The 27,579-nt window shown below is 43.1% G+C and overlaps 1 protein-coding gene and 4 non-coding genes across 5 annotated transcripts; all 5 read left to right on the top strand.

The window, feature by feature from the left end:
• Positions 1-1,894: 1,894 nt before the first annotated feature.
• NOP58 (NOP58 ribonucleoprotein) lies at positions 1,895-26,956 on the top strand. Its single transcript, XM_039554833.1, has 15 exons — positions 1,895-2,033; positions 5,260-5,336; positions 7,020-7,072; positions 8,901-9,025; positions 10,031-10,167; positions 11,346-11,410; positions 12,707-12,841; positions 13,737-13,882; positions 14,846-14,972; positions 15,609-15,772; positions 16,493-16,627; positions 17,845-17,906; positions 20,440-20,573; positions 25,799-25,920; positions 26,628-26,956. The coding sequence occupies exons 1-15, from the start codon at positions 1,989-1,991 to the stop codon at positions 26,682-26,684; spliced, it is 1,584 nt and encodes a 527-aa protein (XP_039410767.1). The 5' UTR covers positions 1,895-1,988; the 3' UTR covers positions 26,685-26,956.
• Positions 7,344-7,432, top strand: LOC120410344. The gene has a single exon (XR_005602426.1). It is a non-coding gene; the product is annotated as a small nucleolar RNA SNORD70 (small nucleolar RNA).
• Positions 12,003-12,090, top strand: LOC120410345. Its single transcript, XR_005602427.1, has one exon. It is a non-coding gene; the product is annotated as a small nucleolar RNA SNORD70 (small nucleolar RNA).
• On the top strand, positions 13,986-14,069 carry LOC120410342. Its single transcript, XR_005602424.1, has one exon. It is a non-coding gene; the product is annotated as a small nucleolar RNA SNORD11B (small nucleolar RNA).
• LOC120410341 lies at positions 15,140-15,225 on the top strand. Its single transcript, XR_005602423.1, has one exon. It is a non-coding gene; the product is annotated as a small nucleolar RNA SNORD11 (small nucleolar RNA).
• Positions 26,957-27,579: the final 623 nt, after the last annotated feature.

Genomic DNA, 27,579 nt, shown 5'->3' with positions numbered 1-27,579 from the left:
AGCTATAATGTTAGAATGTGCTCATCACCATGCACACTAACTAACAGCAACGCTACCTTTCTTAACTCCCTTCTTTTACTCCTTCAGTTGGGGATACATTAGCTCATCAAGACAGAAGCTAGATTTGTACAGGATCTGCAAAGTTAATCGCTGGTGAGCCTGTGAAAACTGGTGATATACAGCAGTAAAGCTCCCACTTTTATTTTTTGACAGCTCAAATTCAACATAAAATGCACTTAAAGAGAAAACAACAAAAGCTGTTTTAAAAATACCAGATATACTTACACAAGCTTCTTCCCATAAAACCCAAAGTCAGCCTTGCATTTGCATACACTATCAAGACTACTTGCCCTGATAACCTCACTCAATTCTCAGGTGTTTTATAATGTCCCTTATTTCCCTATCTGTGCTTAATCTCAGTCACCTGAAGTCAATAAAGTTCACCTCTGTTCCTTCAATTTGATTCTAACTAATTTCTCCAAAGCTGCTGTATAGTTTAGGAGCCAATAGCTGTTAGAGGTTTTCTCAAAGCTATTGGCCCACATATATAGTCTGTGCAAAGCTTCTTCAGTCCATCAAAACCAGATTTCTTAAAAAAGCAGACTTTAACCTAAAACCAATCTGTAATCTCATAATGCCAATTTGCTTGCCTGAGAGGAGTTAGTGCTAGCAAACAGGATGAATGCAGCCTTCTAGGGCAACCAGCTAAGTAACAGTAGCTCTTACATAATAATAGTACTGCCCCAGCCAGCAGGGCCAGAACCAGTACTTTAAAACTTGATGGAACCTGGAAATTCTCTGCCTCCTTGAACCTAATTTCTTTGGCAATATTACTGGGACTTACAAAAAAAAAAAAAAAAAAAAAATTGGTTATGTTATATAAAGCACCAAAGTCTTTTCTTTGAAAAAAAAAATCTTCAGAATTATGCAGGTCTACAGATTTCTCTATTGGCTTTCCAGCACACTCCTTGCATAGAGGAAACAAAGGCGTGCTGACTCATACAGATGATTGCATAAAATGCAGCAAGGAATGCCTGATATAAATCAAACCCAGGCATTGCTTGGAGTCTCTCTTCCCGCGGGCAGGAAAAGCTCTACCTGTTTTCTGTATGGATAACCCTCGCTGTGAATTAGGTGGGAATTTCTAAGGGCAAGGACCGGCGCTTTCCGCCTGCCTCCCCCCGGCACGCAGCTGCTCGGCTGCTCCGCAGGGCAGCGGCACCGCGCTGTGCCGAGGCACCGGGCAGGAGGCGGCGCAAATGGCGGCTGCCGCGGCCCGGCGCTGCCTTCCCCGGGACAGAGCTGCCCGCGCCCCGGGGACGCCGCAGCAGCGCGGGGAAGCAAGCAGCGCTTAAAACGCGTGTTGTGTATGAATATAACGTGGTGCTTGTCTGTTGGAGAAGCCAACCTTTTAAACACACAAAACTGCACTCTGTCAAATTTTTTTTTACGTAAAGGAACTGTTTTCTGTGCGAGGAACTGCGGGTCCGGCCGTGGAAGCGAGAGCGGAGCGGGGAGAATGCACCCCGCCGGGTGCGGGGGGGCCGGGAGCGCCGGCTGAACGCCGACACCGCAGGCGGTCCGGCTCGAGGGCTGCCGAGGTGGCCACTCGCTCACACCTGCTCCGGGATCTGCTCCGCGAACAAAAGCCTCCAGTACGGCCACCCGCGTACCGGGGAATAGACCCGCTCCCTGGGAAGCGGAGGCAGCTCGGGTGAGGTGCCACAGGAACACACCGGAGCCTCCCGAGCTCCCGCGGGTTTGTGTGCGTGTTTGTGCGTCGGGAGGCTCGAACCTGCGGCGGGAGAGGGGACCGGGGGGAGGCGCGGGCGCGGCCTCGCCACGTGGCTCGCGGGCGGAAGGCGGCCCCGCCGCTTCCGCTCTCCGCGCGCTTACTTCCGCCGCTTCCGTTTCCGCTGTGCGGCGCGCGCGTGCTTGAGCGGGGTCCCGTCCGGCGGCGCACGTGGCGCCCCCCGGCCGCCGCAGCGATGCTGGTGCTGTTCGAGACCGCCGCCGGCTACGCCATCTTCAAGGTGAGGCGCGGGGCTGGGGGCTCGGGGGCGCGGTGCCTTCGCCCCGCCGCGCTGCGCCCTCCGTCGGGGCGCGGGGAGCGGCCGCTGACCTGCGGCGGAGCTGAGGGAGGGCGAAGGGGAGCGCGTCGGGCCTTCGGTGGGAATTTCGGGGAAACACGGGCGGGGGTGAGAGTGATAGAGGGAGTGAGGGCCGCGCATCCCGTGCGGCGCCTCGGGAGGCGAGCAGAGCTGGGGATGGGAGCAGCGGGGCCGCGTTGTGAGTGAGGCCTCGGAGAAGGGGCTGCCGGAGGAGGCTGAAGGTGCTCGGCGGGCGGAAGCGGGGACTCCTCGGTGCCTGCCAAACATGGCACACATCTCGTGTGGCCCTTATTTCCTCCCCTCTGCTGAGGTGGGCTTGGTAGAAAGTTGTGCGCTCGTGACCGCGCCCCTTTCGGCGTGTCTGGGGGCACCCGGGTTTGGGAGTGTTGACCACTTTCTCTTCCTGGCTGTGCCCTCGTGGCCGGTGTTCCAGCAGAACCCTGTGGGTGCGTGAGGGGGCGCGTGGGAGACGAGACGGGCAGCGCGTTCCCGGGCGGGTGTGCGGTGCCCCGGCCCGGGGCGTTCCCAGAAGCGGGATTCGCGGCGGGCTGGGCGCAGGGAAGCGCAGGACTCCCGCGTCCCGACCTCGCTCTCCCAGCGGGAGAAGCAGACCCCTTTCCAGGGATTTGCCGGCCTCCTGACCGGGTAGCTCAGAGCTGCAGCTTCGTGGGGCTTTGAACAAGCCTAAACTAGAGCTGCTACAATGCCGTGCTGCTCTCTGGCTTTTCTCTTGCTCGAGTGTTGATCCCTGTACAGTTTTACCAGCTTGGTCATAGATTGAGTAACATATTTATTTTTTTTCTCTTCCGGCTTAGTCTTAGGGTTTAGCTTGTGTGAACATGAGTGTAGGTGCAAAGAGAACAAGGCTCTGGTTTCTTCTGCCTTTGCCTGCAGCAGAACTGCACCCTTACTGCTCTGTGGAGCACTATATTTTCTTCCTCTGCCCTGAAACCTTTCCTCCTCATTGGAGTGAAGCCGTGCAGTTCAGGCAAGGAGGATTTCAAGACGTATGTCTTGGGAAGAAGCCAGAAATACTTCTAAAAGCAGATAACTTCTGTTCTGTGCCCCCCTCTCAACACTTACACCTGGGGAACTGATGCACAGACAGCAGTCTTCCTGGAGGTTTTGTTCACTGGATGTTAACACAGAATAGTATCCTGCGCCTTCAAAGTTACTAATAATAATAAAAATCTTTTGAGTAGGCTGAAACCTCTGGTGCAGTGAGCCACCCTTTCAAACTGTCACAGCAGCCAGGAGGGGCTGAAAATAACGAATATTTTAATTTCTGAAAGCAGAGTAGGCATAAAGCAAATGTAGGAGGAGGGACATACAGAGAGAACTGCAAGGAGGTCTCTGCAGAGGTGCTGCAGGTGTCAGCAGCTGGGGCTGGCTGGGAGGGATGTGCAGTGTGGCTGAGGGAGAGATGAAAGCCGGCCGCTGGCAATGAACAGAAGTAGTATTTTATTAAAGTATGTATTTTGAGACAAGCTGTGGTTTTCCATGGTGATTCTGTTGCAAGGCTGGAAATGCCAGAGCCTCAACCACAGTCCCCTTCTACAAGGAAAAGCTGTCAATCACCCAGCATTCCCTCCCTGGACAGGGCAGCTGTTCAGCTGCAGCCTTGTGTCACTGTTACACTTGTATGTTCATTCTGTATTGAAACGTTCTCTGCACAGTTTAGCTACTTTTTTTTTTTTTCCTTTTTAAAGCAGTCTCTGAAGTTTGACAGCGCTAGGGGTTTGGGGTGTTCTTTCTTTGCTTTTTAGTTACTTGAGGACTGGACAGATTTTGTATTTCTGAATTTTGGGGGTAGTTATGGTCACCCACTTCCCTTTCCAGCAGTGACCACAAATGTTTGTTGCCAGCATAACTGTGTTCTGTCTTTAGGCCTTGGTGACCAAGAACTGTCTTCTGGAAGCTGTGTAGCTCTCACGTGTTCCCTTGCAGTTGTTGCTTCCATCAGAGGAGCAGATAGTAAGGGCAGATGGCATACAGCCATGTCTTAGATCTTGGAATAATTTCTAATGAATCTTACTGTCTTGAAGGACAAATTATCCATAGGCGTGTAATTTTTTTATGCTAACAGTCTTGATTTTAGCAGTTTCCGTGTCTTTACTTTTCTCTATATGCCCATGTCTGTTTATAGAGGCTGATAATTCTGTAGGTCTTCATGTAGGAAAGATGAACTGGGGGAAAGAATCGTCAGGATGAGGAAAGGAAGAGTTGCCCCAAGGTTTTTCTGTGCCTCTCAGACATGTGGGAAATTAATTATGTTTATTTGTTCAGCTATTAATTGAGTTTTAAAAAAGACAACCTCCTTGAACCAGGGTTTAAAAATCTGCCAGGGAGCAAAATTCATAATACCAGGAATGATTTCTTCACTGAGTTAAATTGCAATTGTGTTGCATTTGCATTGTGGAGACAAAACCACAAGATTTTTGAGTGAGATGTAAAGAACAGTGTTGTAAAGATCTTGACTATTCCCCTGAGCAGTTTTCTGGGGATTTGCAGTGCACTCTGCATTTTGTGAAATGGATATAGGCTCCAAGAGTGTAAGTTAATCTTGTGCTGTTCAAAAGCTGAGGGGGTTCCCCTGTGTACAGAGATGGGATTAAGCCATTGCTGCCTCTTAGGTAATTCTTGGCTCAGTTGATGACCAAACTGTGGTGACGACTCTTCTTTACAGGGATGGTCTCTTTCTGGTTTGGGTTAGCTCTGATTAATGAAAATAACTTGGGGGATCACTCCTTTCTGTCAGGCTTCCCAGATGTATTATTTTTCCAAAGCAGTGGCAAATTTGGGTTTGGGTCACTGGGGTTGTGAAAGTCCTGTAGAGGAGGTGGAGCAAGCCCAGTTTTGATAAAGAAGAAGAGTTTTGCTTTAATGTGCCAGGTCCAGGAGGACCCAGCCATTATTGAAGAACTTCTGTAATTCAGGTGGAAGTAAAAACGCTGTGCTATTGTGTGTCTATTAATAGGGTAAAGCTGCTGAGAGAGTGGTGAGACCGGAGATCACTGAAGTCGAGTTTGTTGACTCAATCAGTGTTAACTACTGCAAAGTGGTTGGATACACTGTTTCAGGTCTCCGGGATTGAAGACTGTTCAAAAGTGAACTAAATATAGTTGTGCATTGTGTTATTTTCCTGCAGGTTCTGAATGAGAAAAAGCTCCAAGAAGTTGACAGTCTGTGGAAAGAGTTTGAAACTCCCGAAAAAGCAAACAAAATGTAAGCAGCTTTATGCCGGGATAGCAGTGTGGCTTGTGGAAGGACATGGCTGCCTGGAGTTAAGCACAGCTGAGGTTCAGAATGAAGTATTGATTTTTGAGTTTCAGTATTGTAAAAGCTGTAAGCAATGATAATGTGAAGTTAGATACTCTGAGTTGCTTACAGTGGAATATCAAAGTGAAAGAAATACCTTGCAGTATAATTAAGGAGCAGAAGTCATTACCATGTGTCACCAAAGCAAAAAATTGAACAATATTTTAAGGTGATGTGAGTGCTTTGACAAGAACATCCAAGCTTGTAATGCTGGAAGTGTCAGTGAAATGACAGGTTTTTGTGCTCACAGGAAATTATTTTGGGAAAATAAAGCTTAATCCAGATGAAACTACGCAAATCACTGTGAACTGAGCCTAGTGTTGTTGCCCGTGCCATCAGCCGAGTTGCACAGGGATTGCAGTGTCCACTGATCAAACTGGCCTTTCTAGCAACTTGCCCTAAAGCTGGGGACAGTGGTGCATTCCTTCCGAGTCTGCCTAGAGTGTTTTTATTGGAAGATTTCTAACCAGCTTTGATTGTAATGGATGCATCTGAACAAGCTATGCCTTGTGATTCATATTTATCCTGCTCTGTAGCAGTACTTGGAGGAGAGACCAGAATATCCCACATCTGCCTGTTTGTAGCATGGTTAATCTTGTCCTGGAAACATCATCTTGGCCACTTGTTACACAGGATGTGGCTCTTAAGGGGATCTCTACTCTGATAAAGATAATTCCTCTTCTGCCTTTTCAGAAAGGCATCAGTGTAAGCCTGAAGCTTCTGTTGGGATCTGCAAATGCTTAACTCAAGCATTTGGCTTTGTCTGTGACCTTGCTTCCTTTGCAGATACTTGACTCACAAAGAGCAGTGGTTAATCAGAACCAGATTAGTCAAATGCCTGTCCCTGACAAGGAATTTACTGGATTGAGATGGCTTCTTAACTGTAACTATATATCAACACCACAGACTGTGTGAGGGGAAGAGGAAAGCTGTGCCTAAGGATCTTACGCAGTGTGGTTAAATGCTGTTCATATGATTCTTGGCTCTGGTCGGCACTTAGGGCATGAAAGAAATTTTTGTTGTTTGTCTTAAGCTCAGCTCAGAACTTGAATTCTACCATCTAATTACAGGGGAGGACTTGAGGATTCGTGGGCAATGAATCAGTTCAGATTTAAAGTCTTTGAAGATGCATTTGGTTGAAAAGCATGTTAAATCTGAGCTGTGCAGGCTCTGCATTCCACAGAGGCAGAACACTTCCTTTTGAAGATGAGTGGGGAGATGCTATCATCAGTCAATCAGGGTGCAGTGTTGAAATTTAAATGGATGATGTCTGTCTTTAAATATGAACTACAAAGCAAAAAGGGAGGTTAGGTTTTCTGGTGATGTTGGTCCAAGAAATACCAAATCAAAATTTCTTTTTTCTTTTTCCTTTATGTAATTATTGTGGGATCCAGCTGAAAAGTCACATCAGACTCAATTGGCCAGTTTAGTGCTCTCAGTCCTTTTTGAGGGTCTGGATATTGATCTCTGCTCTCTTGAAGCCTTAGGGAAAAGAGAGGAACTGTAATAGCAGGGGCAGAAAAAAGATAAAATGGTTCTAGCTTGTGGTTTATGTACATTTGTTTACACACTTTCATTTTATTTCTGTAGAGTAAAGCTGAAACACTTTGAAAAATTTCAGGACACAACAGAAGCACTTGCTGGTAAGTGAGTTAACACTATTATTACAGAAAAATCAAATCTCTTGACGTGCACTAGTTCACACTCATTACTTACCTGTGTCCATGCTCTTTTTCTTTTCTTAGCTTTTAAATTGCAGGTTTTTTTAACTGAGCTGGTTTTGATGGTTATGAGGTCACCTATCCAGTCTATAGTACAGTAAGGATATAATAAAGTCTGGTTTTTTCCTTTAGTGCATATTTCCCAAGCAGCTTACAAATGAGCACCATGCAAGTGGTGACTGATACATGTGGCCTGTCTGTTGTCAATGATGGATTCTTGTTGAAGCTGACTATCACTGATTTGAGTCAACATTTCGTCACTACCACTGAGACAACAGACAGGTATTAGAGAACATTCATTATTACAACCACCTGGGTTTTGTGGACACATATTATGCCTGTAGTTTTCAGCCTAAAAAAGGTCTGTATTCTCCTTAAATTCAGGAGTTTAAGCAAAGTGGAAAGCCTTACATTCAGTAATTTTTATTAATTCTACACTTAAATGCTTGATGCTGTGGCCTGGTTTGAACAGAAATGGTAGGAATTCTTGGTACTAATTCAGAAATGGTGCGACAATTACTGCTGAATGTCTTGTATGACATCAGTAGGTGAATGTTTCAGGTCACATTTCTACCTAAAGAGCAGTTCTTCATTTTCTGATGTGGTAGGGGTAGCTTATAAAGGAAGCAAAGAAGCAAGAATGGAGGCAATCCCATCAAACATGAAATGCAAGTAAAAGAACTGAAATGGAACCTTTCGTACGTTCCTCTCCATGGCATATTTTTTGGATTATGTTGCTTTTTCATAGGTTTGGATTCAGTTCATTTATCGTTAAGCTGATTTAAAAAAAAAAAGTAACAAAAAAAATCTAAAACCTTCTACTACTTTGCTTCAAGTCAACTTATCTGTGAAGTAGGGAGGTTTAGACTGCTTATGTGCCATTTATTTTGAAGGGAGGACTGTGTGTGACTGTTCTAAGTGGGTTAGATGCTCTTGGCCAGATTGCAGAGTGGAAAATTATCTGCATTGTAGAAGGGGTGAGAGGAAACTCAGCACAGCACTTTGATTTTACTCTTACATGTCATTAGGTTCTGGAAACCAAAAGTCACTGTCTGCTGCTCTGTTACTGTGATGAAGATGTATCAATCACAGAAGTTCAGTGGAGCACAGAGCTGACCCTCAAAGAGGGTTGTATAAGTACCTGCTTAAAATACATTGTGTGGGATTGTAAAGCTTTTACAGATCTATTAATATTTGAGAATGAAGACCACCCTTTAAAGATTCCTCTGTCTGCATGCTGTATTAAAAGGGTCTATCTGACCGTCCAGTTTGGCAGCATTCCTGGGGCTTTAGACAGTACATTATCATCGCCAGAGGATGCAAATAAGCCATTACTCAATTTAGGATATCACGGTTGCTGCCTAAGGGACCTGGCAAATGGTTGGTTAATTAAATGATACACAAAATACTCCCATATAACCTTGCTGTTGGAAATGTTAAATATGTATCTAAAGCATATGGCATACTGTTTGTAGAGATTCTTAAACAAAATTGGCAAAAATAGAACTGAAAAACATATGCAGAAAGGAGAGGCAACTGGGAGAAGGGTTTTTGATTTAGGCCTTCAGAGGAGGAAGTATATAATTTTCTTCTGTTTTGATTTTTAGCTCTTGCATGGTGAAGTAGTATTGCAGATCAGACTAGAGCTACTGTGGGCAGTTAAAATAAATACATAGAATTTAGGAGTAATATTTTTACAGGTTTTAGGAGGGGACAGAAACTGTATCTTTGGTCTTCTTGTTTTATACAGCATCTACAGCTCTTGTAGAAGGCAAGCTCAGCAAGAACTTGAAGAAGATTCTCAAGAAGATAGTGGCAAAAGATGCCCATGAGCAGTTGGCTGTGGCAGATGCCAAACTTGGAGGTGTTATAAAGGTGATAACTGATTTTGCTGTTTTTCCTTTTGTTTCATGCTACAGAAATGCTACAGTCAGATTCCAGAGGTTTTGCAGTCACTGGCAATGGATTATGCTGCCAGTGCTGTGTTTGCAGCATAGGGAATAGTTAATCCTAGTATGTGTACAGGGAAGATGTTGTCTTGAGTATGCAGGTGAGGGACATGGTAAGAATGCACTGAGGTGTTCAGGTTTGCTTGGTTTCTCTTAAATATTGGTTAGAAACCCAGCAAGTTAACAAATTAATTTTCCTACTGATGCAATCCAGAAAAAGTGGGGGGAGCAACCAAACAAAAAACCCGAGCCAGGCAGACACGTATTCCTCACTAAGAGATGCAGCAATAGTAGGGTGCTGACTTATTGTATTGTTGGGAGTGGACATTGTTGTGCCTTCCTAAGTCTGCAGGCACCCCTTTGGTCCTTGCGTGCCAGAGGAAGAAGGAGGTTCAGTGGAGGGGGACTGCCTTTTCCAGTGTCTCCTAGGTGTCAAATACCAGTTTCCCATCTCATGTCTGATTGCTCACTGTTCCACTGAACTTTATTCTGACAGCCTCCTCATGCTGTTTTAGGAGAGTCTGTAGGCTGCAAAATGAGGGTTTGATGTTAAAGTGAATAATAGTGAAGACTTGGAACTAATTATTCAGTCTTGTTCTCTGAAAAAGACGCAAAGCTCCCAACTCTCTACCTCTGAATTTTCTTTCTATGGGCAAACTGTTTCTAGTAAACTTAAAAATACTGAATCTTAAGTTGAATGTTCTACATAGCAGATAGAGCATTAATTATAAATCTGGTCTTCAAAGTGGAATATTAACTGTGTGGGGAACTGGAGGTGTCACTACCTTGAGCATCAAAAATGGATGAAACTTACGTGATCACAGGATTGCAGTGGGAAAACCAGTTATAATGATGTAAGGCTGCTGGAAGAAGGACTTCAGAGGAATGTTGTGTTGTGCCTAACTATGGACCATTGATTTCCACCCTGCAGGAGAAGCTGAATTTGAGTTGTATACACAGCCCAATGGTTACAGAGCTGATGAGAGGAATTCGCTCACAGATTGAAGGGCTCATAACAGGCCTCCCTTCTCGAGAGATGGCAGCTATGTGCCTGGGTCTGGCACACAGGTGAGTTCCTACAACAGCTCTGTTTCATCCCATGTCTGCCTCACTCTTGTGTCCCTGGCTGTGCTGTGCTGCTTGAAGTGTCTCTTGAGTATGTGGCATGGTCTCATACTCTGTAAGTTGAGATACTTTTGTATCTGAAATGTTGTTTTAGAAAGGAAGGGTTTTCCCGTTTGCACCCACTCTTTAGGGAAAGAGTCTTCACCCAAAGTTGAAATTGGTAGCTTTCCTTTTCATGTTATATACCTCAGGATTTCATCTGGAATGTCTCTGGAGCAGTCAAGGGAGTCATTTAAAGCTTGATTGCCATGAAGAGACAGGGTGGAGACCATGATTTGCACCAGAATAAATACCCATATAATAGATAATGTAAATATTAAAGGCAGGGTTGTTCTTCCCACCTTGTTCTTGCTGCTTTTTAGTGGAGTAGTAGTTAATTACAAAGTTGTTGGATCACCATGGGATCAGGTATATATTAGTGAGTAACTTTTTAATCCATATTCTGACATGAGCTTGTCCCTGTCACAAGTTGGCAAGGTTAAGAAATGCTTTGCTATAGCCAGTTCCTTAAAAATGTGTTTGCTTAGAAAATGGGCATTAATATTGAAAAAGGACTTTTAAGATGCAAACCCTCATTGATACCAAGTGTCTTACCCTGTAGCATACAGAGAACATAACATAACGTTAACATAACATTAAAGCCAGATGGTAACGGGCTTTCTCAGACAGTGAGAATCTGTTCCAGGAAGTTTCTTTTGTTGCTTCACATTAGCATTGCTGGTATTTGCTGCTGGGAAGGTGCAGTTTTGTGGATTGTTTCCAGATGCTGCCCAACTGCAAGTGCTGTTGACGAATACTTTTTGTGTGGAACCATGCAGAAAAACCCAAGAGCCAATTTCCTGCCACAGCACTTGTGTTCAGTCTGCTGCAGGTGGTACAAATAACCTTAACTTTCCCTTTCACCGTGGTCACAGGGTATGGGAGTGGACCCATGTCAGGGCTGTTGTGAAGCTTGTGTCAGTGTGCCTCCTGGCCACAGCTGAGAGCAGTGAGTGGCACAGAACTGAGCTTGCTTTGAATGAACCTGTGGACAAGTATATTCGTGTTAAAAAGGAACAGATGAGGCATATTCTGCAACAGCATGTCAGGATGCTGATGAAACTGTATTTCTGTCTCCTCAGCCTTTCCCGATACAAGTTGAAATTCAGCCCAGACAAAGTAGATACCATGATTATCCAGGCAATTTGTAAGTATATTTAGAGCTTAAATTATTAATGGATTTGGCTTAGGATAGCTGATTTCTTTACATTGGCTAAAGAAAAGTATTGCTGTCAATTTCCTCCTAGGATGTCTTAGTAAATTGGGTGTTGATGTTTAGCTAGGCATAAAGTGTGTTTTCTCAGTAGGGTTTTCCACAAGCAGGAACATTTTTAGGGCCATACAATAAACTGGTGTGCACTTTTTCTTAGCATAGAAATCAGCTGAGCTACAGGCAGTGTTAGTTCAGTCCTCTTAAGGGTTTTCCTTCCCAACATGTCTTGCCTCCTGAGTGGTACTGGGAAAACGGGCCCCATGGGATGGCATTTTCTGACCCATCATTTGGGTGGTATCTTGTATAGAGGGCAATGTAGAAATAGACTCTTAGGTTAGGCATGTAAAACACACTGCAGTGTGTAATGCTGCATTTTGTCTCCTTGCTTTCTAAATGGAAAACAGATTGAAATTGTTAAAGCAGCTAGGAAAGCCCATTCCTCATTTTTCCTTGAAGACATACACATCATAATCTGCACGCTTGCTGTGAAGCAGTGGTGAGGAATCCTGTTTGGAATATTAATTCCCAGACTGTTGCCAATGATGAAACATAGTTAAACTGAAATTAATGATGTAATTCAGTTCCTTCGTCACTACCACTGAGACAACAGATGGGAATGTTGGTATTGCATTAGCAGGAAATAGTTTAGCTTCAGGGCTCTCTAGCAATATATGCTGTAGGTTCTCTACTCCAATAAATGATAAATTTGTCATATCTGGTAAATGGTGAGCCTGTTGGCTTTGTATCTGGTATATTTATATTATAACAGCAACTAAAAGGCTTGACCTTTTAAATCAAGTAATGGAATACAAAATTGGTTTGTTACCATTAAAACGTTTTTTCCTTAAAGTTAGTTGGATGGCTACATTTTACATAAACCTCGTGTGTAGCACTTGGCTGACTGAGAGGAGGGATGATAACTGGCTGCTGCTCTCCTTCTAGGGGAATGTGCTTTGCAGCTGTTAAGGTGTTTGTCCAAGACCAGTCCCAGTGATAAAACTTCGAGGCCACACTCAGGGAATTCTAATATTTCTATAGTATTGTGCCTGGTATTATGCAGTTCTCTGAAAAGTAAAGACTTCTAGTGTACTGCAGTTTGGTTTATTCCAGTATTTATAGAGTGAAATACTTAGTTAATCTCCCTTTACACTATTAAAATTTGTTGGTTTGAGTGTACCATATTTTTAGGTTACCCTTTTAGAAAAAGAACTCCATCCTTCTTTCTTTTAGCGCTTCTTGATGACTTGGACAAAGAACTGAATAACTACATCATGCGCTGTCGGGAATGGTACGGTTGGCACTTCCCTGAACTGGGCAAAATCATCACAGATAACCTCACATACTGCAAATGCGTGCGGAAAGTCGGTGAGTGCTGAGGCCAGCCGAGCCTGGGGCAGGGCCGTGTGCACGGCGTGGGTGGCACTGGTCTGAGATCTGCTCACTGCTCATCCAGCTGCTCATCACCCTGAGCAATGCTGCCTTCAGCAGCAGAGTGGGTAGGGCCAGGAGAAAAGGAGGGTATGTTTGCATCTGCATGTTGATGCAATTTGCCGTTTGGAATCTTAAGTGAAAGCTAATGCCACGTCACCAACCAGTCCTTCATGGACCACCAGCACATCTTCTTAGAATCACAATTAGTCAGCAGGCCAGTTTGGAAATAAGTTACTAAAAAAGTGATGTAAAGAGAAGTGTTGCCTGTCTCTGGATGTTCTTGGAGACAGCAGCTGCTAGAATTACTCATAAGAGCAGAAAGAATGACTGCTATATTTTGGACACTTGTTTCACCTCTTGGGCTCATGTGCTTTGTATTGATTTTTTTTATTGGTTGGTTGTTTCTTTGTAATAATGAAGTTTACAGTCCAGAGAGAGAGTTGTGGTTTTAAGGGAACTTTTTTCCCTCCAACTGTAGAGACAATTAAATAGATTTGGTTAGTAGTAAGTGCCTGCTTCCTGGAATTCTTTTCTTGTAATATTGTGACTGAAAATTCTGCAGCAACCAGCTACTAAAAAGGTGAAGTATGCAGTGTTACAGAACATGGACTTTCTGGGGTTTTTTTCTAGTTTAAAATTTAATGTTTCCAACCATTCCTAGCTGGTATAAACATAGTCAGAACACTGACATACATTTTAGGAATTCGGAATAGTGTGATGGCAGACTTGACTCACTCTTTATTTTGGCCTTTTATCTTCATCTGTTTGTGCTTTTTTTACTAGTTCATCTCGCCCCCCGCACAAACATGCTTTCATCTGTCCCCCACAGGAGACAGAAGCAATTTTGCTTCCTCTGATGTTTCTGACATCCTACCAGAGGAGATTGAGGAGGATGTGAAGGCTGCCGCTGAGATTTCCATGGGGACAGAAGTATCAGAAGAAGACATAAACAACATAATCCATCTCTGTGATCAGGTATGTACACACAGATGGACAGGAGTAGGACTCTACTTTAGCTGTTTCAGAGCCACTTCTACCAAGGAGGAGAGTTTTTCCCAGGGCAGCCCTAACACTCTTGTGATGGCAGTGATGATTCCTAGATTGTTGCGTTCCTGATGTTCAGACGTGAGGGTGCACAGTCACTACCTCATCTGAGCCATCTCAGGCTGTTGATGTCTGCACAAGGCCTTCTGAAAGCAGCAGTCTTACTTTTGGGAGGAATTTTGCTATCATTGTGCTTTTAAGTATTTGAGATAATGGCATTATATAGCCTCTTTTTGATCTGTCACTGTGGAAGCTGGGTGATAAACCTTGGGTTAAAAATGGAGCACTGAAGCCCCAGAAGAGTTAGGAGTCCTACCCTGCTCTCGTCTGGGCTGTGTGTGAACAAACACCCTCCGACTTCAGTCGTGCCAGTTGGATCCCTTTGTGACTTTACCAGGGAGTGGCAGGGTTAGGAGTTCCTGTTCTTGGTCTAGACCAGGCTGCTTTTTTATGTGCATTCTAATTGTGTGTATTTATATAGAACAAGTAAAGAGCATTTATCTCATTTCAAGAGAATGGTGGCAAAGATTTATGTGAAAACTGAATGTTCCAGGGTTTTGTCCTAAAGAAAATGTCCTTACTGAGTATTTTTGTCCTGCTTCACTGTCTTTGGCATGTTGTCAGCTCCTTTATCAGGAGTTTTGCTGAGAAAATAAGTTGCATCAGGGAATAAGCAGTACAGATCCAATATACTTTGTGAGTATATTGGCTCTGCTCTGGGAATATGCCCTGTATAAAGTTTCCTGTAACTCTGGCTCTTGGCTGTTTTCATTTTGCAATTTGTTAGTCTCCTACATTGGAATTCTCAGCAGTTCCTCATGTCAGTATATTTGTCTCTTACTATTTTTTGCTCGGCTAATACTGAGTCCTGTAACCAAACTCTCTCTGTGCCAGGTGATTGAAATCTCTGAGTATCGGACACAGCTCTATGACTACCTGAAGAACAGAATGATGGCCATTGCTCCCAATCTCACTATCATGGTGGGAGAGCTGGTGGGAGCAAGGCTCATTGCTCATGCAGGTGGGTTACGGTGATCAGTGTAAATAAATCTTAGGTGATGTCATCAGAGGTTTTCTCCGAGGAGCTGGTCAACTAAAAGCATTATGTAAGGCCTGGTGAACATATCGTGGTAAATGGGGCAAAGGCAGCACTTCAGGAATCTTGAGAATACCAGCATGAGCTTGGTAGTAGTCTGTGATGACGAAGTTCTCAGTTGGCCTGAATTCTTTCTGGAATATGAGGGCAACTTAAGTCACTACCTCTTCTGAGACACTTACTGAGCCTCCTGCTGATAGTTCAGTCACTTCTGAGTTTAAAAACCAACACTGAGCATTTATAGTCACACTGGCTCAAGATAGCAGTCTACCTGTGCTGTAGTTCTGTGATGAAATGTTCTTGCTGTCAGACTGTCAGGAGTAGGCATTATTCCAGTGGAATATGTTTTATTGATGAGTCAGCCTTCTTTCCTGATGCTCAAATCAAACCAAGACAGTTGAGGCATGAAAGACTGAAGTGGTTTACCTGTCCTTCAGGAAACAAATGGGAAACAGGTCTCATGAAAATAGACTGCTCTGAGCTTCTTATACTATTCAAAAGCAGGAATCTAGCCTAGCTGCTCCTCTGACAAATTACTCTTGCTGTGTCACCTCTTTCTAGGTTCCCTCCTGAATCTGGCAAAACATCCAGCTTCAACAGTTCAGTTACTGGGTGCTGAGAAGGCACTCTTCAGAGCACTGAAGACTAAAAGGGACACACCTAAGTTTGGTCTTATCTATCATGCCTCCCTGGTGGGACAAAGCAATACCAAAAATAAAGGAAAGGTAAGTTGCAGAGTTCTTTACTAGCTTGGCTTTTTCCAGGGCATGAATATTTTGAGCTTCATGATGACTTGAGCTTCACAGTGAGGCTCTTTCCATGGCTTGCTTTACTGTATTGCTTTGTGATTCCATGGAAAATACCACTGTCCCACAAACCTTTGAATATCATTCACTGCTGCTCAAAAAAAAATTGAATGGGATTGCCCATTTGACATATCTGAGCAATAACAGGGGTGTGTATCCTGCTGAGTTAGGGTGTACCACTGGCTTTCTCAAGGGTTGTGTCCCTACTTTCTTCTATGTGATAGTAAATTAAGGTGTTAAAGGCTTTAGGCTGGCTTGAAAATTGGACTCTTAGTGCTAAAGTAATTTATAGCTTGCTCTTAAAGCTTTCATAGTGCAGGGGGATGAATGTGTGTTTGAATTGTGGAGAAAGCTGGAAATTACACCTCAAGCTAACCTGATCTAAAGGTTGGGATAGAGTAGGATATGTATTACTGACTTGCTGTCTCAGACATTTCCCTCTATTTATCAAGGAAATAAGATGTTACATTAACAGTATTTCAGTGTTGAAAGAATGAGACACTAATTATTTTTTGGACTAAACACTGCTAGTAGATGGTTACTCTGTTCTTTTGTATGTGTGGGTATGGTTTCCAGATCAGAGTGAATCATTGCCTTATGTTAAGTCTTAGCATTTAATATTATTTTTGGCTTTTCCAGATTTCTCGAATGCTGGCAGCAAAGACTGCCTTGACTATTCGTTATGATGCCCTTGGAGAGAACACCAGTGCTGAAATGGGAGCTGAGAACAGACTAAAAGTAGAGACAAGACTGAGGCTTTTGGAAGAGAGAGGGGTAAGTCTTGCAGAGAGCTGCATGAAGCTGACATTCTTGTTCAGGATATGATTTTCTGATACACTGCTTTTTGACTCTTCCCACTCAGTAGTGTGTCACTCTTACCCTGTAGTTTCTCCCAGCTTTGGCTGGAGTGGCCAAAGGAAGTGTGTAAGTTGGCTGCAGGCATTTGTGTGTCAGCCATTCTTGTTTACAAGTTTGTCTTCATTTGTATTATACTGAAAAATCTTGGTAGTGAACAAGATGAATAAGATCATACCTTTACATTGCCTACATCTCTATGAATTGCAAAAATAGGCTTATTACTTCATAGTTTCTTTCCCTTTACTTTAGAAAGGAGTATTTGTGTTTTCTCCCTGCCTCGCATTTTCCACCCTGGCTCTCCAGAATCTGGACACCGGTGGTGCTTGGTCTTAGGGAGCTTTCTCTGTAGCTAAAGCAAGATGTTATTCTGCAAATTGCTGCATTACCCTCCCACCACCTGATGAATATCTGGGCTCTCCACACCTGCTGTTCCATGTTGCCCTTCGGAGAATGTAGGGTCCCTTTCCTCTTTTAGGTGGCATGCCTGCTGCATGTGGTCTTTTACGACAACTAGGTTCAGCCTTCCAAGCTAGATCTGATGCCAGTGCTCTAGTACTGGCATCGCTAGAACAGAAAAGAAAAATCCAGAAAAACCTGCCCACTGTCTTCATGGGAGGTGAAACTTCCCATCGGAACAGAGGCAAGGAGACATGTTAACATCAAAAGACAAGCCAATCACCTGACAAGTACACATTTAATTTAGTTTGGGGCCTGTGTTGTGGTTTTAAGGTTGGCTTTATACCAACTATAGGGTGATACCTGCCCTGACATGCAGTTATTCTTGCCAGAGAAAAAAGTGCAGAAATTTGAGCTGCTTTGGGGAATTTGGAGGTACAGTGTTATGTCATGTGTCTGTGGTATATTTGATCCAGTAGTAGGTGCCCTTTACTTGAATTGGACTCTTGAAGAGCAGCATTAGGAAGGCCGTTCTCACCTCAGCCTTTCTCACCTCAGCTACACTCCCTGTCCCTACTCTACACTCAGGTGTAAAACTGGTGCAGGTACACAAGAGCCTGACCCATAATATATGTCTGTCTTTCCATTATTAATTCCTTTCAAGCGCTGTAGAACTTGTACTGTGAATTCTTTTCATTATGAGTAATTTGTTTTCCATATCTAAATTTTTCTTGTAGATAAGAAGAATAAGTGGCACTGGAAAAGCCTTGGCCAAGACAGACAAGTATCAAAACAAGAGGTGAATAGTTTTTCCTTTCAGCTTAGCTGAGTAAAAATAACTCTCCATGTTTTTATTTCTGAAAAGCTTTTTGGTTGTGGGCTGAGTTGACTCAAGATCCAGAAAACAGTTTCTGTGCTTTTTAAACATTGATAATAAGTTCTGGTGCTAATAAGAATTTCCTTTTTCTCAGGTTTTCTAATAGTAAATTACTGACATCATCAGATAGCAAGTACTTTAGGTGCTACCACCAGCACCCCAAAAAGCTGGGTGTTAATATTATAGCAGCTTTATTTATTACAATTCTGAATGAAATAAATTGGAGAAAATCAGAGTTTAAATTATTCATTTTGACATGGAAGCTGTCCTAGAGGCCTATTTAGCCATCTCATTCTTTAAAAAAGGAAAGAAACAGGCACCACTTGTTTTGAGCAAAGCTTCATCACCTTGTGTGTAATGTCTTGTATGTATATATGTCTTGTATGTAGTAAGTACCATGTCTTAAGCAATAGATAAGGTCTGTATGTACTCTGGACACCATTAGAACAGTTTCTGGTGCCCAGAGTGATGCTGTAAATTGCAACTGGGACAGCTGAACATTGAGGATTTGAGCAGGGTATTATTAGTCTGCGCTGTGACATCTGGGTTTATCGCTTAATTTGGTTGCAGACTTCTTGCTTAGCTTGGCCTGCTTATTTTGCTGAGCCTGTGGTGTAGAGAGGGGAAGAGCTCAGCAAAACCAGGGCTCAGTGCTCATTCTGTGAGGAAAAAATAGCACTGTTGCACCCATCTGCAGCTCCCAAACATCTTTCTGGAGCCTAGCTGTAACTTTTATTTCCATATGCCAGGCATTTCCAAGTGTAGTGATGGCTGTGATTTCTGGAGCAGCTTTTGCAGACAGTGTCAGTCAGTAAATGAAGCATCAGGGCGTGTCAGGAGGCAGGAGCTGAGGGAGGAGGGTGTTACAGAGACAACATAGATGCTGGGGTTTGACCTCTTGAAATGAGGAATCATGAACTCCTGCCAGGACATGTTTCTGCTGTTAGACATGCTTTGCAAACATGTCTAGGCTTGGGGAGAATCTGAAGATAGTTCCTGGCTGTTTGGCATAGTCTGGCTGCCTAAAAGGGAAACTAACTCAGTACTTGTCAAATTGTCCTTGTAGTACAAAAATGGCAGTACTGCTCTATGGGGATGTTAGAAGGGCTAAAATAGTGTTTTAAGGAGATTGGCAAGAATGTTAGTCTTGTATGGAACCATGGATTTTGTATTAATTAGCTAAATCACCTTAATGTATCAGAAGTGAAATGTGAGGTAGTTTTTAGAGATGAGGTTCAAGTGAAACATTTCTGTATGCTTTCCAAAAAAGATGCAAAAGATGCTATATTTGTCTTATTTATGGTTTTGTGGTTTTGGTTTTTGTTTTTAATTAACAGCAATATTATGGCAATGACAAGGAAACCAGTGAGCTCTCACTTGGGTTTAACTGAAGCAGAGTCCACTGTTTGCAAAAGGCTGTGTAATGAATTTCTGTAAACAAATATGCGGTGTTAATACCCATAAGAATAATTTCCCATGCTTAGAGGATGAGTTGATGGTACTGACTGCTGGCATTACCACATGCTTCCCAGCCCAGTCATTCAGCCTGAGTTGCTTTTGTAGCCTGTGCAAGGTAGCTACTTCAGATTTCTATTTTAGGAAAGTTCAGATGTTCATTATGTGGCTGGGGAGGAAATATTTTCAACTTAGGTGTTTTTAAAATGCCTTTTTTCTCCAGTAGGAGTTCTGTTGGGAAGACAAAAAAAACTGTGTTGTTGCTATTTGATGATTCAGTTGCTCCTTACAAGTTCCAATTAAAGAGCACTGGATTTCAGGGTGGCCAGTTCTCTACAGAGGAGTTTAGGACTGAACAACCGAGCATGCAATAACTGAGAAGAGGCAGTTTCAGACACAGATTAGATATTTTAATGTCCCATAAAGTCAGTGAAACAGGTGGTACAGCAATGAGCCATAACATAACCCTGCTTTGTGAGTTTGCCCTCTCAGTGTAATGGTGGAGAGGCAATATAGAAAAAGCAGAGGTAAAGCTACTTCTAGTGCTCTGTGTGTATGTATTATTACCCCTAGGGTACAATTATAGGGTGATATACCAAATAGAATACAGTAATACACCAAATGGTGGGGAGCTGTGTGCTTGTGACCACATAGCTGTGCTGGATAGGCTTTCAGCATCAGAGAAATCAATTTAATGCATAATTCAAGTGCTCTGTAGAGCCTTCAACAGGTATAAACCAGGATCAAACTCTTAGTTAACTGGTATTTTCAGATCAGACAGTTGTACTTTGTGGGGTATCTCTTCTATAGTCATTATTACTGATAAACCCACTGTGTCTTGGAGGGAGGGCCTCACTACCTGTAGATGCTTTGTTAGCTGAGCAAGATGATTTTCAGATATTCTTGGTAGGTTGTATTGGAAAGTTTATGTTCAACTGCAGGATCTTACCTGAAGGCTTGCTGCTCTTAATACGTAAACTGACTTTTTTCTTCATTACAGCGAAGTAAAAGTATTTGACCCCTCTGGTGACTCTACACTTCCTGTTGTTTCCAAGAAGCGCAAAATTCAGGAGGTGGACGAACCAGACACAGAGGTTGCAGTGAAAGCAAAGAAGTTCAAAGCAGAGATGAAAGGTTGGTTGGTGTACCTGTGCTGCTGGCATGTCACTGTTTGCATTGTGCAGTGGGGCTTAGCATTTACAGGCAGCCACAGTGCCTGGGTATTCTCCTTGGGTATGACAGTGTATTTAATAAAGGATACGATCCCTTATAGACTGACACCAGACTGCAGTCAATTCACAAACAGCTGGAAACATATAAGAAAGTTTAAAAACAAAACTCTACTCATGTTCTTGCAGAATTTCTTGCTCAGCAGGTTTGTATTTAGTATCTTGAAGACAGAAAAGCTGCTCTCTGTAAAAACAGAACTTGCCCTATTTTCTTTCAAGAATACTATTTTATTCTGTCTAGAAACGTTTTCTGGCATGTTTCAACATATAAAAAGGTCAGAATTTGATGTGAAATGACAGTTGGAAATTTCCGTCTGAATTTGTGTAATATGTGAACAATTGTTATTCTCTGGGGAACTAAAACTGAACTATGGCCACAGTTGTTCTTTCCTTCTCTGATAAGTTACTGTGTGAAGAAAGATTTTGAACTGTGACTGCAAAATAATCTAGTTTAACATTATGGTTCATTTTAATAAACATTCTGTTCTCACCAGTGTGTAACATGGGAGGGGGAGAAAGAAGATGATTTAAAGTCACTCCTGTGAGATCCAGAGCCAGATCTGGGCATGAACTACTCACAAGTTTTGCCAACTACCCGTGCCTGCAGCAGGTGAGGGCTGTCAGAGCCTTCCCTTTCTGCCTTCTCTGCTACTCTGTTGTAGGGGATCAGAGTGTAGATCTGCTGGTTCAATACCTCTTCATGCTCAGGTGATGTGGAGGTGTGTTCGTTCCAGTCACCACTTAGTTCATGGTGTCTCTGTACATGGAGGGAGCAATTTGCAGGAACCTAAACTTAGCTGAGAAGTAAAGTTACACTGGAGGGAGAACCCTTTGTGCTGTAAAGCTGAGATCTGTGCCCCAGCTTTGTTCTCTTATACTTACCATAATGAGAAAAGGACACGAGTACTTCGGAGGCTTGAACTTTGCCCATTTGCTTTTGGAGAATGTGGGTGTTCTCACAGCTATTGCTTTTGATTATCTTTTGAACTAACTTCCTTTGCTATAGCCAGAATTGTTCCCTTGGGCTTCCCTTGCATTATCAAAGCAAGTGTTGACATCTCACAGGCAGGAGCTTGTTGCAGGTGAAATATTATGTTGATTTCCAGCCCGCTCTTTTGTAGTTTGAGGAGGTTATTTCTGTTTATAGTTACATTATTCAATGGTTAGTGCTTTTGTACACAAGCCTGCTTGTGTTTGCTTCATTTGCTTTATTGAGCACTGATGTTTCCAGGCTTGGGACTTGGGTGGAGCACAGCAGGTATCCTTGAGCTGGAGATGGTGTCCAGAATAATTGTGGACTACTGAAACCTGTACTGTTTGACTGGTTGTTTTTCAAATTTCCCCAAACTTGAAGTACAGGCTTCAGATGTGTTGCTTTTCTTCCTGCAAACATAGGTCATTCTTCACATGTATGGTTAATAGGTCCTGCTTTTTCCCTGTTCTTTGTATCTACTGGGTCATTTTCTTTGACTACTGGCCATTAGTGCTAACTATGCCAACTGCTTCAGACTATAGAATAAATGTTTTCAGAGTTTATCTTGTGTCACCTCTATGCAGAACTAATCCCTTCAGCCTGTCCTCTTGTACCCTTTAAAATAGCACTGCCTCATGTTTGCAAATTGTATTCAAGCACCCAGCATGGGTACGTGGATTTCCCTGACACCTGCTAGACAGACCATAGCCTTGCTATTTTCCAACATGATTTCTATGATTGTACAGTGTCCTAGAGGGGGCTTGGTGGTCCTAGAAGGTTGAGTAGTTCAGCAAGTCCCATAATTCACAGAAGAGTGCATAAGAGGTCCCAGTATTAAGATTTATGTTGCATGTCACTTGAATGGAAAGTGCATGTGAGCCTTTAATGTCTGCTGTTCTTGGCTCTATTGTTTTTTGCTGTGGTGCTCTATTCAGCTTTTGCCTGGTCAGAGATAACAGATCCAGACAGTGTGTTGTGAAAGAAGTCTCTGCCCCCTCCTTCCTCATGCTGTTTGTGCAGCTGCATGATAAATGGGGCTGGTGGAAAAGTAGTCCCAGAAAAAAAGGCATTCTTCAGCCAGAAATTTTTAATTTGGTTTGTATTACAAGACGAAGGTAAAGGATAGGAGGGAGCTGGGAAGCTGCCACTGAAAAGTGTTGGTCAAACCATTGCTTTTAATATCTGTTGTAAAGGGGGACTGTTACAGCGGGGATACTGCAACACATGTATCAGACAATGAGGCTATGGAAAAGAAATACATATGGACAGATTCTTGATAGATGTTTATTTCTTCAGCCGCACGGCCGGGATCTGCCGAGGAACTGCGGCAATCACGGGACCTGAGGGTCCTTGCCCACGCAGGGGAACACAAAACATCCAACGGGGAACAAGGCTGACCAGGGGCAGGGGAACCCTGTGTCTGTGCCCTCAGGGCCCCTCTCCCAGGGCTACATGGCAGGGGGGAGGGACCCTGACAGGGGACAGTACTTTGCATTTTGCTAGCCCAAAGTGTAAATGTTACTGCAAGATGAGATGTGTGGTGTTTTCTCTCTCCCTGTCTGGGGTGCATGAATGGCAGTGCTTTGTGGGAACTGGCAGGGGGTTGGGGGTTAAGATATGACTTCAAACCACATTCACCTTTTATACCTGTCAAGAAACCAAGTGGAAAGATAGTGCCTGAAACAAGTTATAATCCACTTAAGGAGCTGTCTGTTAAAACCTGTTTTCGTGTTGGTGAAGGGAAATAGGGCCGGTGTTTTTGTGGCTGTCGTCTCTGAAGTTGGATGTGGCCAGACAGAATGCGTGCCACCAGCAGGGCTAGCCAGTGCCCCCAGGGAAGCCTTCAGCTTTCATTTTAGCATCAGGATATAGTAGCAGTTAGTGACTTGGGAAGGTATCTCTGAAATATCTTAAATTAATGGAGTTAATGGAGTGAACCCTGCAAGATACAAAGCCTTAAATGATAGCAACAGCTTGACAGGATTCTTTATTGATAGGCAGTGTGACTTCATTCTGTACATGTGGAGCATCATCTGGAGGAGGGAGGATACATCAGGACATCAGGCTTGTGTGTAAAAGCTTAGACAAAAATGGTGGAAAATGGATGAGTGGATCTACTGCTGGTGATGCCCAGCACTCCCAGGGCTGTCAGTCAAACTGCTCTTCAGGGTGCTGCTTTCTGTGCCTCTGTGCCTGGATAGTCAGAGCTATTGGTTTCCTTGTCAGCTGCTGTATATTGCAAAGAAACCCCACTGGCCTTGATTGACTTAGAAGTATTGCACCTAGAGGGGAAAAAGCCAGCACCCCTGGAGCTTTTATCCTCATTCTGGGTAGGTACAAATACGTGACGTCTTGTGATGAGCTTTGCTGAAAGGCAGCAGCTGAAATCTTCAGGGACGACTCTGCTGCTTGCTGTGAGAAGTGACAGTGCCTGTGAGTACCCAGTGCATCAGCTGCACTGTAAATTGTGACAGGTTCCACTGCCTGGTGTGTCAGACTTGATGACACGTAGGGTATTAACAAGAAATTATTTTTTCAAGGTTATCACCCAACATTTTTCTTGGAAATGCATATCTTACCAATCCAGCTGAGTAAAAACATGCTGCATAGCAAAATACGATGTGTACGCTCCTGTTACACTGTACGGCTTTCATGTAGTTTATGCTTATTTTTCAGCAACTTTTTATTTCCCCATGTCATACATAGGGAGGTGAGGATACCTATTTTTATACCTGTTTTGAATGCCTTATGCTCACACACTGTTCTCTGTGACTCTTGTGTATGGCAGAATTAAGTTACATTTACCAGGTTTTTTATCTGGAATCTTTTGCTGTTCTGCTTCTGGTATGTTTTTTAATGTCAGAAAACTGCATGTGTTAGCTGGCTGTATTCTTTTGTAGACATGTCTAGAATTTTTTTACCCTGGAGCCAACGTTTTTTGTCTGAAGCTAATGTTAGAGGCAAAGTTTGAAGTGTATTTTTGACTCATGTAATCCTTCTTCTGGCTTGAGGAACTAAAATTGTGACCAAGTACAATCAAGATGTTAGGAGGTTATGTGGTTTGGGTCTTTTTTTGTAATTGAACTTGTTCTTTTTGTAAGTGGTGAGTGAGTGTTCTTGAAAATGAAATTGATTCTTTCCTTGGGGGATATATGGTGAGAAAATGTCGTCTTGAGTCATACCTCCAGTAGCAACTGTACATACCACAAACACCACTGGTTTCAGCATCAGTTTTAGAGCTACTGAAGGACAGTGGTTGCTACATCATGAACTTAGTCATGAGTGCTGTGTGAAACTTGGTATCCAGCACTGACTCAGCTGTGCAAATAAATTTAATTTGGGTATGCTCCAGTAACAGCCTGGCTGCCACATAGGCTGTCAGCCTGGTAATGATTTCTGCTTGGTTTCTTTACCTAGAGATTCCTAAGACTGTGGGATGTATTCTAGGAAATGAGTGGTAAATCACAGTTCCATTACCACTGTAATTAAATAGGGCAGATGTTGATGAATAGTTCTGACGAGTAACTGTAAGGTTGTTAGTAAATCTTTCCCTGGGTTGACATTCCTCTCAGCTTGTATAAATAATATTATAAATAATTCCTGTCATCCTGGACAGGAGAGCATTTCTGCATTAAATGCTTTACATTGCCTTGAGATCTTTGTGTTTGCCAGTCTAAACAGTAAAGAAAACTGGTCTGCTTCTTAACAAATTTCCAACATCAAGATAGAGAATCAGCTGTGAACAAGCTATTGCTGGCTAAATGCATTTCTAAGGTGGGAGTTAGAGTCCTTTTGCTGCTCCTGTGTTGCTGGTAAAAATATTTGCCAAACTGTGGACAGTCTCTTTTCTGATGGAGTACTTGAAGGTAACTTGGTAAACAAATGAAAACATGCAAGCTTGTTTTAAACTCTGGGAGCAGCATACAGGAATAGTGTGATGTGAATTCACCAGGAGATGTGAATAGTGCTGTCTGAACACTGTCACTCATGTCTTAAGTAGTTGTATATTTTGATTATAGCAGGGAGTAGTCATGCAGGTAAGGGCAAGGCAGAGGGTAAATAGGAGTCATTGTGTCCTCTGCCATCTCATAGTTTTTCCTTTTGCACTCTTAATAACTGACAGCCTGCCTTTCATTTTTGTCCTTTCTGTGGTACAGAAGGGACAGCTGTAGAAGATGGTGAACCTGTCAAAAAGAAGAAGAAGAAAAAGGGTAAGGAAAAGCAAGCTGAAGAAGAGGAGGTACTGAGTGAGGAACTCCCCACCAGCCCCGTAATTGAGGTGAGGCAGAATTGCACAGCTACCTGATCTTTTTTGGGAATGTGTTCTCTCCAAAACATAGAATGTAGAGTGAGGGATGGGGAGAAATTCATATATATATAATCTATGGCATGCAAATAGTTTTGCTCTAGTAACTTTATTTTGTGCTATCCACCACTGTAACGTCCAAGAGGGTTTGCATTACAAAATAAGATCTGGGAAGTTGGTGACTGCAATGCCTCCATTCCCATCCTGTCTTCTGCCCACCCCCAGCTCTAGTCTTCTCTCTCTTTGCGTCTTTTCTAGTGGGGAGAGTGTCCCTTGGTGCCAATCCACAGGCATCTCTCTCAACTTTGGACTTCTAGGGAGCAGAGGCTGTACCTGCTGATTTGATGTCTTCTAGCAACAGTAGAGCAGATGGGACCAAATCCAACTTTTTGCTCAGTTTTGAAGTCCTGTTCTTAACACAGGGTTTAATTTTCTGTCCTTTGTGTACGTTAGCTGCAGGGCCTGGGGGCAGTGCTGAGCTGTGGCAGTGTGGCACAGCCTCCCTGCCCCTGTGGACGGCCCAGTGCATTTAGCAACTGAGGAAGGACATCTCTTGGGTTGTGCTCTGCTGAGCATGGCAGCTGGAGTGATGCTTTGGGTGTGAGCCCTGTTGCCTAGCTACACGTGTTGCTTTGCTTTTCCATGATGCTTTGTTCATGGCAACATTTGTTTGTTTGCAGAATGCAGAGAAAAAGAAGAAGAAAAAAAAGAAAATGAAAAATGAGGGTGAAGACTGATGAGGAGCAGGGGAAAACACTGGCCCTTGGACAGCTGCTTCGGAGTAGCATTTCTCAACATAATTTGTTTAGCCTCTTGCTGAAAACTAACTTCCCTGTGTTGCAAGAGGGCAAGGAGATGGGTTTGATAGCTGTCTTCTTCCTGGAATAGGATACCCTGGTGTCTGTGCTAATTAGGAGGATTACTGGTTTCTTTTGTTTAAAAGCTCACAATAGATCCTCTTTTTACAACCAGTCTCCACTGATAAGGAATAAAAACATTTTAATGGAGATTTTATGCCTCTGTTTTTTAACTTGTTTGCTGGGTTTCTAGCCATTATCAGGACTATTTCTAAGATGTATTGTTTTAAATGACTGATCAGTTCTAAAGTTCTAAATGTGTAAATGTTCTGTTGCAGTTTATTCTCTAAAGATTTCAAAGGCTGTAATATTCTTAAATTCTCCATAAAATGGATACAAATATATATGCATAATATCAAAGATGCTTTGAACAGCTGAGGTGTGTTATTGAGTCTGCACTGTAGTTCTCTCGATAAAGCCTTTTCTGAGGATCTTCCAAATGTGTTTTAGTTTTGCTGCACTGGCCAACAAAATTCAGATGTGTGTTTTGAACGAACGTGAGGTAGCTTTCAAATCGGTTCATGGCTATTGTAGCAACTTCCCTCACTTGATTTAAAAACAAAACAAAAAACCCCAACCAACCAGGCCCCCCTCACCCCCCAAAAAAACCCAAAACCACAACAACAAAAAAAACCCCAACCAACCAAACCCAAGGCAAAATTACTTATTCAGCTGATAATGAAGCAGAAAAGACAAGTGTTTTATTAGTAGCAGAAATCAGCCATTTGCTAATTCTGCCATTCTTGAGGGAATACAGATGCACTGAAGTAGCATC

Source organism: Corvus cornix, chromosome 7 (genome assembly GCF_000738735.6).
Source record: "Corvus cornix cornix isolate S_Up_H32 chromosome 7, ASM73873v5, whole genome shotgun sequence".
Classification (NCBI taxonomy): Eukaryota; Metazoa; Chordata; class Aves; order Passeriformes; family Corvidae; genus Corvus; species Corvus cornix.
The sequence above is the reverse complement of the archived record's forward strand: the minus strand, read 5'-3'. Positions and strand labels throughout refer to the sequence as shown.

What these genes read in the sequence shown, in the direction of transcription:
- NOP58 (XM_039554833.1), top strand. Translation starts at nt 1,989, where the DNA reads ATGCTGGTGCTGTTCGAGACCGCCGCCGGCTACGCCATCTTCAAG. An exon ending in CACAACAGAAGCACTTGCTG is followed by an intron (nt 7,073 to 8,900) that starts GTAAGTGAGTTA and finishes TGTTTTATACAG; the next exon opens with CATCTACAGCTCTTGTAGAA. An exon ending in GTTCAAAGCAGAGATGAAAG is followed by an intron (nt 20,574 to 25,798) that starts GTTGGTTGGTGT and finishes TCTGTGGTACAG; the next exon opens with AAGGGACAGCTGTAGAAGAT.